The 14,065-nt window shown below is 37.3% G+C and overlaps 1 protein-coding gene across 2 annotated transcripts; it reads right to left on the reverse strand.

The window, feature by feature from the left end:
* Positions 1 to 260: 260 nt before the first annotated feature.
* Positions 261 to 13,762, reverse strand: LOC121247198 (WD40 repeat-containing protein HOS15-like). 2 transcript variants are annotated; one of them, XM_041145563.1, is made up of 14 exons: positions 13,702 to 13,762; positions 6,771 to 6,916; positions 6,309 to 6,654; positions 6,101 to 6,189; positions 5,960 to 6,006; positions 5,077 to 5,224; positions 4,335 to 4,398; positions 3,283 to 3,441; positions 3,085 to 3,206; positions 2,026 to 2,100; positions 1,703 to 1,756; positions 1,520 to 1,593; positions 635 to 709; positions 261 to 480 (listed from the first exon to the last, which is right to left on the reverse strand). In XM_041145563.1, the coding sequence occupies exons 1-14, from the start codon at positions 13,760 to 13,762 to the stop codon at positions 261 to 263; spliced, it is 1,680 nt and encodes a 559-aa protein (XP_041001497.1). The 2 variants fall into 2 exon arrangements, with proteins under 2 accessions (XP_041001497.1, XP_041001494.1); XM_041145560.1 differs by having other exon boundaries at positions 6,101 to 6,195.
* Between the last annotated feature and the right edge of the window lie 303 nt (positions 13,763 to 14,065).

Here is a 14,065-nt window from a genome sequence, read left to right on the forward strand (position 1 = left end):
TTCGATGCTAACTTTACATGAATAGTGAAATTATGGATCATATCCAAATAGATCTGTCCACTATCGCTTACAATGTACTCCTACAAAGAATAAGCCTAGCTGACAATTGAGTAAACGTATAAACGTTGTCCCTATGAGCAATGCCTGATCTCTACTGTCAAATTTTGAAGGCCAACTAAAAAGTTAGTTATCAGTCCTGAAATCATAGGGCATCTGCAAACCAGATGCACGGCGAGATATTAGGTTTTGATTTAGGTACTTTACATTCGAAAATCCAAAACACAAACTACATTATTGGCGAAACATGCAGCAATCTTGTCACCTTCCTTGTTCCAGCAAACTTCAAACACGCCCCCATTGCCAGTGTACGTCTTGACCATCTTGCCTTCCTTCAATGACCAGATGTGCATGGATCTATCAAGAGATCCACTAGCCAAATACTCACCATTTGGGCTAAATGCAACAGAATATACAGGCTCTCTGAAGTTCCAATTTAACGCATTAGCACATTCAAAGCATCTCAGCAGTTTTCATTACCTAGTTTCTAATAGTATTATGGACAAAACAACTTGAATTAAATTTATATATATATATATATATATTTATTAAGAACAGAGCAGCGGAGACTAAATACCTGTGACCATTCAAGCTGTAGAGAAGTTTCCCATGTTCCACATCCCATAGCTTCACTGTTGAGTCAAATGATGCACTGTACAGAAACACAATCAACAGCATATAGATCATTAAACAACTGAAATAAGTAAAAACATGAATGAAGACTAACATATGTTCGTCTGTTGTAATAAGTCTGAATGGAAATATCTAATCATTTGGCCCGAAAGCAGTTTTGACAAACAGTCATTAGCAACAGCCAAAAAATGGGGGAGAAAAAAGAAAAAGAATGGCTATATCAGTATACCAACGCAAGAAAGTAATCCATAACCAGTGAGTATGATTGAAAACTCAGAAAGTCATAAATATCGAAGTCTACATTCTAAGAGTAAAGCCAACCAGCACTCAGGATGGGGGAAATGGGCAATTACAAACACAACGGTGGTTTCAAATCACAACTCACTGTACACTCTACTCGTATTTGTATTGGAAACAACTCCATTTAAGATGTCAAATATCAACTTCTAAAACACATAAAAACTTTTCTTTTTTTTTTTTTATCGGTAAACAAATTTTATTGTTCATAGGAATAGGCAAGAGCATAAAAACTTCTTTAACAACACACTTACCAACTTCTTTAACACACTTACCATATACAGTGAAGTATTACAGCACTACATAATCAGTTGAGTTCTACAGCAGGCTGCAACTAGTTAATAACTCAGTGGCTCTAACCGAAAATATGTCTTGTAAAATAAAAATTCCAGAAGCATCATGTAAAACCAACACAAATGCACATAACAAAACAAAGCTTAATTTTTTGATAGGTCCAAATTCATGACGTCCAGTTTCCACAGTAAAATAAGGATTAATGATGTCCACATTCATTAGAGCGCAGCATGCACACCTTGCCAACACTAACTGCTGATTAGGGTTGCTCGTACCCGATCCAGTGGGACTCCATCTGATAGTATATATCTCCTGCAAAATTATATGCAATGTTTCTATTAATAATCCAACAAGAGTACAGGTGCATAAACTGGGATGCACATACACATTTCGATTGATATACACACAAAATTATAAGTACCTTAGAATGTGCCCTTAAATCATGAACAAATTTGTCCTGTTTCATACTCCATATCTGTACCATAACTATAGATTAGCTGAAAACAAATAACTCAAAAGAACAACATACGTCTCAGTTTCAAGATGCAACATGAGCCAAGCAGAAAAAAGATGGAAATGTATGGAACGAACAGGTCTGTTTAATTTGAAGATTGTATATACAAACGTACATATACGTACACACGACAACACATGCACACCCAGAATCAATGCTAAGCACAAACATCTATGTCAGGACATGAGATTCAAATCAATTTAGTCAATGGAATGGATAGCATATACAACCTTTGCAGTGATATCATCAGAGCAAGAGGCCAACAGTGACCCTGTTGGATCCCATTTGACACAGTTAACTTCACCCTGGAATTGCAGAGTTCATAATTAGCCACAAAAAAAAAAAAAAAAAAAAATTAAAAATTGCAGGATGGTATCATTTTATAGTCAAAGTGAACAGTTAAATCAATGCCTTCCAAACTTCCAGGAACAAATCACTTGCAAAAATAACAAAAAAGAACTCTCAAGAACATATCAAAGTCAGCAGAATTAGTTGCGATCAACCAATTTGAGCAACTAACAACTATCATGTGCGCTCTGAACTACCAAGTCCTTTTACTTAACTAATCTGCTGGTCAATTAATAAATCTCAAGCAAAACAGAAACATGGCTGGACATAGTGAGGGATTTCCTGGCAAGAAACCACTTTTAAGTCCAAAGTTAGGCATGCATGGGAAAATAGAGAAACAATAAGAGCATTCACATCTGCTTATGCATCCTCTATCTAAATTCTAACTAGAAAATCCACTTTTTTCTATTTTAGGTATCTAATCTTCTTTTTTGTTAAGTAAAGAAAAATGGGTAACTAAAATAGAAAGTGGGTTTTCGATGCACTTTTCAAAACACTATTAAAATAATCTGTTAATAATTTTCAATTTATATTTTATCTGGGATTCAGTTGAAGAACCACACAAATACTCTCAACCTCCAAATTGCTACTGTGCCTCTCTAAAGTTGGGAAAACTATTTAGCTTTGCTACAGTGGCCCTCTAAATTTAAAGAGATTGCTGTGACTCAATAGTATCTCAAATTTAAAGGAGCAGTCCAAGCCCTAATAGTTCTAATGCTCAAGCCACCCTGTCCCCCCTCCCCCTCAAAAAAAAAGGTGGGTACATTTGACATAGTTTAATAGAGTCAGGTCCGATCTTGGATCTAACCTACCTTAAACCCCCAAATTTGCAAGGCCCAATTAAAGGACAACTGTAATGAAACCTTGGGTATACTAAAGGAAGCAGCTGAATTTTGAAGTAGTATGATGAAAATCAGGCGCAGTAGGATGCAAGGACCAACCTGATGCCCGGCAAATATTTTGATAGGATCGATTTCCCCAATCTTGCAAACATATATCATATTATCTGTGGAGCTTGTTGCAAATGAGACATTGTTGCGCCAGTCAACATCAAGTGTTGGACCTAAAAAACAAATTTAAATTTTAACCCCAATAACAACTCGGACACTATTTTTTCAACATTAAATAAAATGGGGCACCTGAATGAAAATAAAACTGTTGTTTGCATTCCTCTGCCTTTACATCCCATACAATTGCAGTTTTGTCACAGCTACCAGTAAGAAGATAATCACCCTTCTTATTCCACTTTAAAGAGAATATGGGTCCTTTATGTTTACTTAGAGTACTCCTCAATTCACCTGGACAAAAAAAAAAATTGCACACTGCAATTAATAGAACCATAAACTTCCGATTCCAACATTCCATATAAATGTTTTTTTATTAATAATAGAAAATTTTATGAATGAAGAACGCAAAAAAAAAATAGCCCAATTACTATGATACCCCATAAGGTAAGGATAAAGGTTGGTGGTATATGGAATCTCACGTTGCTTAGGAATGAGAAGTTCTTGCTTTTTATAAAGTTTCAATGGAGCTCCAATTGTATCATTGACTAATCCTTTTAGAGTATAGGCCATGTGGTTTGGACCTTCCATTAGGGCATTACAAATGGTATTAGAGCCTATCATAACCAGAAATGTAAGACTTGAGCCATACCACCTACGATGGATTGGTCCGACCAGGACATCGGGAATGTAAGGAGGGGGGAGATTGTGATGCCCACATATGATAAGGATAAGGATAGGTGGTGTATGAGATCTCACATTGCTTGAAAATGAGAAGTTCTTGTTCTTTATAAGGTTTCAATAGGGCTCCAATTGTATCATTGACTAGTCATTTTGGAGTAAAACCATGTAGTTTGGGCCTTCTATTAGGGTGTATACAAGATGGCCTTTTTAGATGTAATAAAATTTCATTAAAAAGCGTGAAGAAGAAGAAGAATAGAATGAGTAGGAAGAAGAATAGGACCAGGAGGGAGAGGAGGAAGAAATAGCCTTGCTTTAGGTGACAAGGCCACATAAACATAAAGGTACGAGAACACACCTTGACCTTTGATGGGTGCATACACATACAAGAAAAGGATAGGCAAAGTACCAAACCACCCTATTCTTGCTTAAAAATCTTGCTATAGCCACCCTATAATTGCTTAAAAGTGCATACATTTAAAACAGATTGCTCTTAAACAGCTTACCATTTGCAGTCCAAATTCTTGCTTGCCCATCATATGAACCAGTTGCAAGTTGTGTCCCCTCCCCCTACATAAGGATAGGCAAACCATCACAATTTTTCCAGGGAAAATGATGAACATATAGGAAAGAAGCAAAGTTAGCATCAACATAGCATCTAGAAAAGTACCTTTCTTGCTTTTACAAGAAGTAAAAAACACTATATATATATATATATAGATGATAGTTCAGAAAGTGCTGATGAGAACAGACATCCTTCCTCTTCATGCAGAGGAGAAAGCCATTCCCGTCCCACATTTACTCCCAATTCATGTGGAATAACGAAGGTGTTACAAAATGTTGAATAGAAGAAAGGAGCCACCTCCTCCTTCCCACCTGATTAGGACAACTAGCTCTGAATCTTGGCAATTGTTGTCATGGAATATTTACAAACATAGTAGCATATAGATGGGTGAGGCATGAACACGGGTTTTATTCTTGATGTTGACTAGAAAAGAAAAAAATAATAATCATGGTATGTCTTTTTCTGTGGTTATTCAATATGTAGTTGCAATGTTTGAGTCATTTGATATGAAATGTATACGACGGTCACATAAAAGTAGCATATGAGTTTTTATCAACAAATAATTTCCATTAAAATACTTGTGATCAACTAAGGATGGTACAAGTAAATTACAGCCTTTGAATAGTAAGACAATAAAAGCAGTTAATATGAAATTAAGGTCCGAATAGGTTGATAAAACTCACATTCCAATCAAGTTTAGTGACATCTTCACTCTTCTCATTTGTTCTACCCCTAACATGTTTCAGCACCAGCACATTCAAAGGAGCACTAGAACCAGATCTCCAGCTATTATCAGCTATTGTCCATATACGAGCTGTCGAATCTCCAGATCTAGCATTGTACAAAACATGTGAGGAAAAAAAAAAATCTGATTTCACAACCTCGCCAGGTTTTACCGCACCACAACAAAAGCTGATCTAAACTAGCAGATATAAATTAGTAAGCGACACGTGCGTGATGCCTTAATTTTTGTTGTCACCAAATCCAACGGCAAAGAATAAAATCACTCTCAAGTAATAATGCCTCCAATTGCATTTTATACTACTAGTCAATTTCACCATAATACTAAGATCTGGAGTAATATAACTTACTACAGAAACTGATATAATCAGTAAAGAAATTCAGAGAAAACCATAAATAATTCAGTAATTTGTAAGGAATTAAAATCTCCATAAATAATCTACTACCTTTCAAAGTGCTTTTGCTTCTCATCTCTTAGCTTGTAATTAGGTGTTTTTCCCTTGTATACTTCATGTGCACTTGGGCTATGCCTAATTTTGTGGATTAATAAATTCTTCTTACTTATAAAAAACGCTTTTGCTTCTCTAGGAAATTCATATCCAATGTTGAACTATTTGAAACCTATAGTAACTTTTGCAAAAGATCTAAAAAGTAGAATATTTAATAAAGCAACACCAAACAAGCAATATGAAAACATATCAAACAAGTTGACAGGAAAGATGCATGTTACAGAAAATACACGAGATGTCTCAAGCATGAGGCAAAGATAAACTTAATGAGCCATTCCACGAAGTATGTGCCATCCAATAAAGACATGATACTAACCCTGATGCAAGAAGAGAACCTGCTGGACTCCATGCACAAGCACAAACCTGAAGGAAGAAAGAAACACTGTGCACACATATTCACAGGCATAACTCGGGAGCAACATATAAACATAAAAAGATTGGAGAGACATGCACAAACCTCTGAAGTGTGTCCTTCCAAAATTGTCACCTCAGAACTATGAATATCACATGCCTGAGAAGTCAAGGCTGTGGAAAAATCCATTGGTTCTGGTCCTTTTGAGCACATGCAAAGAATTTCATACTTCATGGTTGGTATAAAGGCTAGTCTAAAGAATGATCCAGTCAAAAATAGAATAAATACAATAAAAAAAAAAATGTAAACTTACCTCCTAATACTCCATTATTTTCAGGTTTTACTTGAACTCTATTTTCTTGATCATCTATAACCATTTTTCTGCTGGCTTGTTGTTCGTCGAGCTGCTTTTCTCCATCCTTGTCCTTCTCTGTCCTCTCTTTATCCTTGTTGTGCTCCTTCTCCTCTTCATGTCTTTCTTTGTCCCTTATTTGTGCATGCTCATCTTCATCTTCCTTATCAAGCTCTCTGTCTTTATCTCTTACCTTATGTAAAGTTTTTCTTTTCTCTTTTATAATTTTCCGGAGTTCATAGACATCCTTTGTGATAAGATCCAAAGGTTGTAAGAATGAAAAATCTTCATCCACATCCATGTCACTCTGACAAGAATAAAACAATCGCTGATCAACTCAACTTCTAAGATAGGCAAAGTGCAAAGTACTTATAGGGTCATGTTGGATGATAGAGGAAAAGAAAAAGAATTATGCATGCTAACATTACTCAAGTTTGCTTCCATCTCCAAGTATTGAAGTCCTTTTTTTACAAAAGTAATAAGAGCACCAGGGGGAACCAAATTTCCATCAATTGAACACTTTTTGATACTTGCCTCATATCCTAAAACAAATGCTGAATGTGTGAACCCTGCAATATTAGGACGATGCAGTTGATATATGCACCATTTTCTGTTATTTGACTGAATAGAAGGATCACAAAAACTCAAAAAAACCAAAGTGAAAAAATACCCATTTAAAGGTTCTGGAATTTCTCCGACTATAATGTCTTGTCTATATGCTAAATAATTTTTTTAAAAGGAACAATAAATTCCAAAAATAATATCATTATTCTCATCTTTTGGCTGGCATTATTTTTTTGGTCGGTAAATAAGATTTTATTGAACGTAGGAATAGCAAAAGCCCAAGTACATGGCTCATATACAAGAGCAACACCTAGGAATCTTTTGGCTGCATTATACAGTCACCAAAAACTATAGGATAATGAAAGGAACGATTTGAGACCTCAATTTTAACAATTGTTTGGATTAAATCCCATACACTCAAATGTTTAAAATATGATACACGTCTGGCTTTTCCTTGACAATTGATATTAACGTGGGGAAGTGTTATGTGAAGAGCTGGAAGATAACGAGATTAACGGCTGAAGGAAGTGAAGCAATGCGAAACGGGGCATTTAGTGAATTAGTAAAACAGTGTGTTGAGAGAATAAATGAAACGGTGCGTTTCATGTTATGAGAATGGGCGTAGTGGGTGCATTTTATGTAACAGTTTGCGTTTCTTTTAATTGTAACGGTGTGTTTTGGGTTCCATCGTGTATGTGAGGACCCTGACATGCAGATCAAGGCATCGAAGTGTTTGTAGAAGAAATTCATGTGGAGGTTCAAAGTTCCTTGAAAACTCTCAATCAAGAATTGGAGTAAAGGATTCTTGAGTTTTGCTAGTTCTCTTTCTTGATCATTCCTGAAGTTTCACTAGTCTTTCTTTTGTTTTCTTGGTTGCCCCTTATAAGTTGGTATCAGAGGGGACTGATCCTCTAATGGCAGAAACACGTGCAGCAGCTTTGAGATCACAGCAGGAAGGGGTGCAAAAGCAGCAAGAAGTGGTGTAAAAGCAGTTGGAAGATCATCAACAAGCCATTTCTGGAATTACTGAAAGGTTAGATCAATTGATAGATATGATCCAATCTTTAGTAGAGAATAGACAGTCTCCTTCTGTTAATGATGAATTTAGAGACTCTAGAGTAATTGGACATGAAGATAGAAGCTTTGTCCCTAGGGGAGTACGGCTGGATTTTCCACATTTTGATGGAAATAATCCAGCTGGGTGGGTTTTCAAAGCCACCCAGTACTTTGAGTTTAATCAGACTCCTCCTAGTCATAGACTCTTGTTGGCATCATACTATATGAAAGGGGAAGCATTAGTGTGGTATCAAGATGCTCTTGATTGTGGCCAATTCACAAATTTGAACTCTTTTGTGAAGTGTTTGCAAGTTAAATTTGGGCCATGAGCTTATGATGACCCAATGGAAGCATTAACTAGCCTAAAACAAACTTCATCTGTGTCAGCTTACAAGGCACAATTTGAAGGTTTGTCTAATAGGCTGAAAGGTTTATCTGAGAGGCACAAACTCAGTTTTTTTTTTTTTTTTTTTTTTTTTTTAATGTCTGGATTGGAGGATGAGATTAGGCTTCCAATTAGGATGCTTAATCCAACCAATCTTAGTGTTGCTTTTGGGATGGCAAAAATCCAAAAAGAGTATGTGTTGACATCTAGAAAGTCTTGGAAGCACAATGAGGGTAGTGTGGAAAAAGTACCTTTCGTAGGTACTGATGGCAATAAGGCACAGAAGGCAGTGATTCCAGCTTAAAAAAATTTCTCATCACAGATGGATGAAAAGAGGAAAAGGGTTTGTGTTATCATTGTGATGAGAAATGGAATCTAGCCCATATTTGTAAAAATCATAAGGTGTATTTGTTGCAACTTGAAGATTCTGTTGAAAATACAGTAGAAGGGGAGGAAGGAATTGAAACAGTTCATGTATGTACAAAAGAACAACAGTGTGGTGGGGAGGACTTGGAGACTTCTATTCATGCTATATCTGGTTTTCCCAGCAATAATTCTATGAGGTTGTTGGGAAAATTGGATCTTTTTCAATGGAGATTTTGGTGGATTCAAGAGGTACTCACAACTTCCTGGATCCTTTGGTGGTAGAGTCTGCTAGATTGAAGATTCAAAAGGGCTCGAGTCTACAAGTTAAGGTGGCTAATGGAGAGAAGGATTTCAGCCAAGGGAAGTGTGAAGAACAGATTAAGATTCAAGGGACTAAGTTCAGGGTTCCTTTCCATGTTTTAACTCTTGGGGTGTGACATTGTTCTCAGAGTACAATGGTTGAAAACCTTAGGTCCCATTAATTGGGATTTCATTAATATGACTATGCAGTTTGTGTTGCAAGGAAATCAGTTGATGTTGAAAGGTCTTAATCATGATAATGTAGCAGTTGAGGCTACAGACAAGGAATTTAAATCTTCTTTTGTGACGAAGCAAGCTTGGTTGCTACAGGTTGTGGCAATAGAAGATAAAGAAAGGAGGGAGAAGTTGCAGCCTGAAGTAGCAGATGTGATCCAAGAATTTCAAGAAGTCTTTGAGAAGCCTGTTGGTCTGCCACCAACTCGATTTTGCGACCACAAGATTATACTGGGGGGAAGGGGTTACTCCTGTATCAGTGAGGCCCTACAGATATCCTCACTACAAGAAAACAGAAATTGAAAAGATAGTGCAAGACTTGTTGAAGAGAGGGGTAATCAGGCCAAGTTAGAGTCCATTCTCTTGATCTTATATCGGGCTATCATCAAATAAGGATGAGAGAAGAAGACATTGCCAAAACAGCATTTAGAACTCATGAGGGCCACTATGAGTTTTTGGTTATGCCTTTTGGCCTTACAAATGCACCAGTACATTCCAAGGATTGATGAATGAGGGATTCAAACCCTTCCTTAGGAAATTTGTTTTGGTATTGTTTTATGACATTTTGGTTTATAGCCAAAACTTTTCTGATTTTCTGATCATGTGACACACTTGAGGGCAATACTAACAATCTTGAGAAAGCATAGTTTGTTTGCTAAAATGTCGAAGTGCAGGTTTGGTGTGATGGAGGTGGATTACCTAGGCCACATAATTATGGTGAAAGGGTGAAGGTAGATCCTTCTAAAATTGCCTCTATGATGGAGTGGCCTGTTCCCAGCAGTTTGAAGTCTTTGAGAGGCTTCATTGGCCTCACAGGCTATTACAGAAAGTTTGTGAAGAATTATGGGGCCATAGCAGCCCCATTGATCATGTTGTTAAAGAAGAATGCTTCTCATGGACTGAAGAAGCGACACTGGCATTTCAAAACTTGAAGGAAGCTGTTACTCAGCCTCAAATCTTGAAATTACCTGACTTTTCTAAAGAATTTGTAATAGAATGTGATGCTTCTGGTCAGGGTTTGGGAGCTGTTTTGATGCAAGAGGGCCATCCAATGGCATTCTTTAGTAAGGCATTAAAAGCAATGTTTTGAATACCGTACCGGATGGCGTACCGGTCAAGGCACTGGAACGAAATATTTCGGTACCGGTACCGTTTCGTGTACCGTTTCGAGATAGTCGATATATGAATAAATTATATATATAAATATATATAACAATTATATTCTAAAATAATAGTTTATATATGAATAAATTATATATAAATACATACATATATATAAATTATAAATAGTCTAGTCTAAATTGGGGGTCAAAAAATGAACTTGTAGTTTGAACAAATGGAAAAAAAAATGAAAGTCAAAATTTAGGCCGGTACAGGCCGAAATTTAGGCCGTACCGGCCGGGTACCGGCCGGTACGGCCAATATTTAAGCCGATACGAAATACAGGTAGTATCTGTACTGGCCCAGTGGCCAGTACGGCAAATATCGGCCGTACCGGCCGGTACGAAACGATTTTTAAAACTTTGATTAAAAGGGAAAGCCTTAATGCTATCAACTTATGAGAAGGAGAGGTTAGCTTTGGTATCTGCAGTAGGGAAACGGAGACCATACTTGCTTGGTCAGACTTTCAAAGTAAAAACTGACCAGCAAGCATTGAAGTACCTTTTCAAGCAAAGAGTAGGGACTGAAGCCCAATAAAAGTGGATTGCAAATTGATGGGCTATAATTTTAGAATTGAGTATAAAAGGGGAAGAGACAATAAAGTTGCAGATGCATTGTTGAGGAAGTGGGAAGGAGAAGAAGCAACTCTAGCCATGATTTCATTTCTTGCAACAGTTTGGATTGATGAGTTGAAGCAGGGCTATGCTTTATTTGATGAGATTCATGCTATTGTCTCTAAGCTACAAAGAGGTGAAGAGGCTCCAAAGGGTTATGTTCTACAACAAGGATTACTCTTGAAGAAGGGAAGACTGGTCATTGTACCTCAGTCACCATTGAAAACCAAGGTACTGCAATATGTCCATTACAATCCTCAAGCTGGCCATGTGGGATACCAGAAAACTCTACAAAGAGCCAAAAGGAATTTTTTATTGGATGGGGATGCACAGGGATATTAAGGAGTTGGTGAAGACATGTGACGTGTGCCAATTCAACAAGCATGAAACTATGTACCCAATAGGCTTACTACAACCTTTACCTATTCCCAATTCATCTTGGTTGGGTATCTCAATGGATTTCAATGAGGGTTTACCTGTATCCAATGGTCTAAGCGTGGTGTTTTCTGTTATTGACAGACTAACAAAAGTGGATCATTTGTTCTCTCTTTCTCATCCATATTTTGCAACTAAAGTAGCCCAAGTCTTCTTCTCGGGAGTGTTTAAAATCCATGGCATGCCAAGGACAGTGGTTTCAGATCGAGACCCTGTGTTTACCAATGCCTTTTGGAGAGAATTATATCAATTGCATGGCCATCCCTAACATTAAGCTCAGCATATCATCCTCAGTCAGATGGCCAAACTGAGATTTTGAACAAGTGCTTAGAAGGCTACTTGAGATGTTACATTGGCAGCAGACCTAAAGAATGGGCTAATTGGCTTCCTATGGCAAAATGGTGTTATAAAACCACTATCCATTCCTCCATTTTAATGTCTCCATTTGAGGCCCTTTGTGGGTAACCCCCTCCCAGATTATTTACTTATAATCCTAGGACTACAACCAATGCAGCAGTGGATCAACAATTGAAGTCCAGAGAATAGATCCTATCACTCTTGAAGGAGAATTTGCAAAAGGCTCAAAGTAGGATGAAGTTGTTTGATGATAGAAAAAGGACTAAGAGGTCTTTTGAAGTGGGAGATTGGGTGTTTTTGAAGTTGCAACCCTATCGACAGAAGACAGTAGCCATGAGACATAATTTGAAGCTATCACCCAGGTACTATGGGCCTTTTCAGTTTGTGGAAAAAATTGGAGAAGTGGCTTACAAACTCAATTTACCCCCAAGTTCAAAAATTCACTCAGATTTTCATGTGTCTTGTCTAAAGAAAAATTAGGTGAACAAGTGTCTCCTTTACCAACATTACCACCTGTGGATACTGAAGGCAATATACAACCTGAACCAGAAGCAATTTTGGACAAGAGGATAAAACGAGTGGGCAACCAGGCAGCAACTGAAGTTAAGTGGCTGGGTGCACTAGTTGGAGATAGTTCTTGGAGTTACTCGGGAAGTTAAGCAGCCTGTAGCCTCACCTTGTGGGCAAGGTGCGTTGATTGGGGGAGCTCACTAGTCTGCCTTGTGGACAAGGCTTTGAAGGATAAGAGGTTGTTATGTGAAGAGCTGGAAGATAACGAGATTAACGACTGAAGGAAGTGAAGGAATGCGAAACGGGGCGTTTAGTGAATTAGTAAAACAATGTGTTGAGAGAATGTTAGGAACCCTAGAGCATTCCCTTAGGGGGAATGGCTTTGATATGTGAAGGAAATTCACAAGGGGAATCTTATCTTCTGGGAGCTAAACTTTCTGGAATGTACTGGAGGCGGAGCTACCTCAAATAGCTCTTATCGGTCTTTAATGAAGTAGAATTTCCATCCATTTCATCTTCCATTTACACTGTGTTTCTAAGTCTTAACATAGATTTAGATGTTAAAATAAGTTGAGTTAAGTTGAGTTGAGTTAAGATGATAAAATATTGTTAAAATATTATTTTTTAATATTATTATTATTTTGAGATTTGAAAAAGTTGAATTATTTATTATATTTTATGTTAGAAGTTAAAAAAATTATAATGATGAGTTAAGATGAGTTGATGATCCAAACTAAGCTATGAAACGATGCATTTCTTGTTTCATGTTATGAGAATGGGCGTAGTGGGTGTGTTTTATGTGTAACGGTTTGCGTTTCTTTTAATTGTAACGGTGCGTTTTGGGTTCCATCATGTATAAAAGGACCCTCACATGCAGATCAAGGCATCGAAGTGTTTGTAGAAGAAATTCATGTGGTTCAGAGTTCCTCGAAAACTCTCAATCAAGAATTGGAGTACAGGATTCTTGAGTTTTGCTAGTTCTCTTTCTTGATCATTCTGGAAGTTGCCCTAGTCTTCTTTTGTTTTCTTGGTTGCCCCTTACAGAAAGGACTTTCGAATGAGATATAGTGTGAAATTTCCCGACTTTAATTACCTATTAAAAAATTTCCCAACTTCAATTCCAAAAATTAGAAAAGAACATCACAAAGAAAAGAAATTCTCTGTGCGCAAATAGCCAAAACATTATCAAAGCACAATGAGTATCTACCGCAAGCTTGCCTGTCTTGTATAGAACAATAATTAGTTGCATCATAGAACAACTTTCTATACAAAACCTAGAACATTTAATCTCATTTGGAAAGCGAACTCAAGAAAATAAAACCATAAGGACGGTAGAATTCTGAGGGCAGAAGAGTATAAAGTATAAAGCGACCTGATTCTTGAAGGTAACGAAAGATGAGGTAATTCAATTCGACAGACGTAATGGACGTCATGGAGGGGTCGCGGACTGAACTGTCCGACTTCGGAGACTTCTTCGTTAAGCTTAACAAGCATGTGGTGCGAGAGGGAAGAGAGGGGGGCAAACCGGAAAAGTTATTAAATTTTGAAAAGCCACGGGTTAACGTGGGGGGCGTTTTGTCTGCAGAGTCGGAATTAGTCTGGAGTTATTGAAAATTTGAAATCTTACTACCAGTGGATTCAGCCCATATTTCATGGGCTCAGTTGCGAGCCCACACTGACCCCAAGACCAAAACAAATGGGTAATTATGGATTGTGTCCACGATTTTTCTTTTTTT

Source organism: Juglans microcarpa x Juglans regia, chromosome 1S (genome assembly GCF_004785595.1).
Source record: "Juglans microcarpa x Juglans regia isolate MS1-56 chromosome 1S, Jm3101_v1.0, whole genome shotgun sequence".
Taxonomy (NCBI): domain Eukaryota; kingdom Viridiplantae; phylum Streptophyta; class Magnoliopsida; order Fagales; family Juglandaceae; genus Juglans; species Juglans microcarpa x Juglans regia.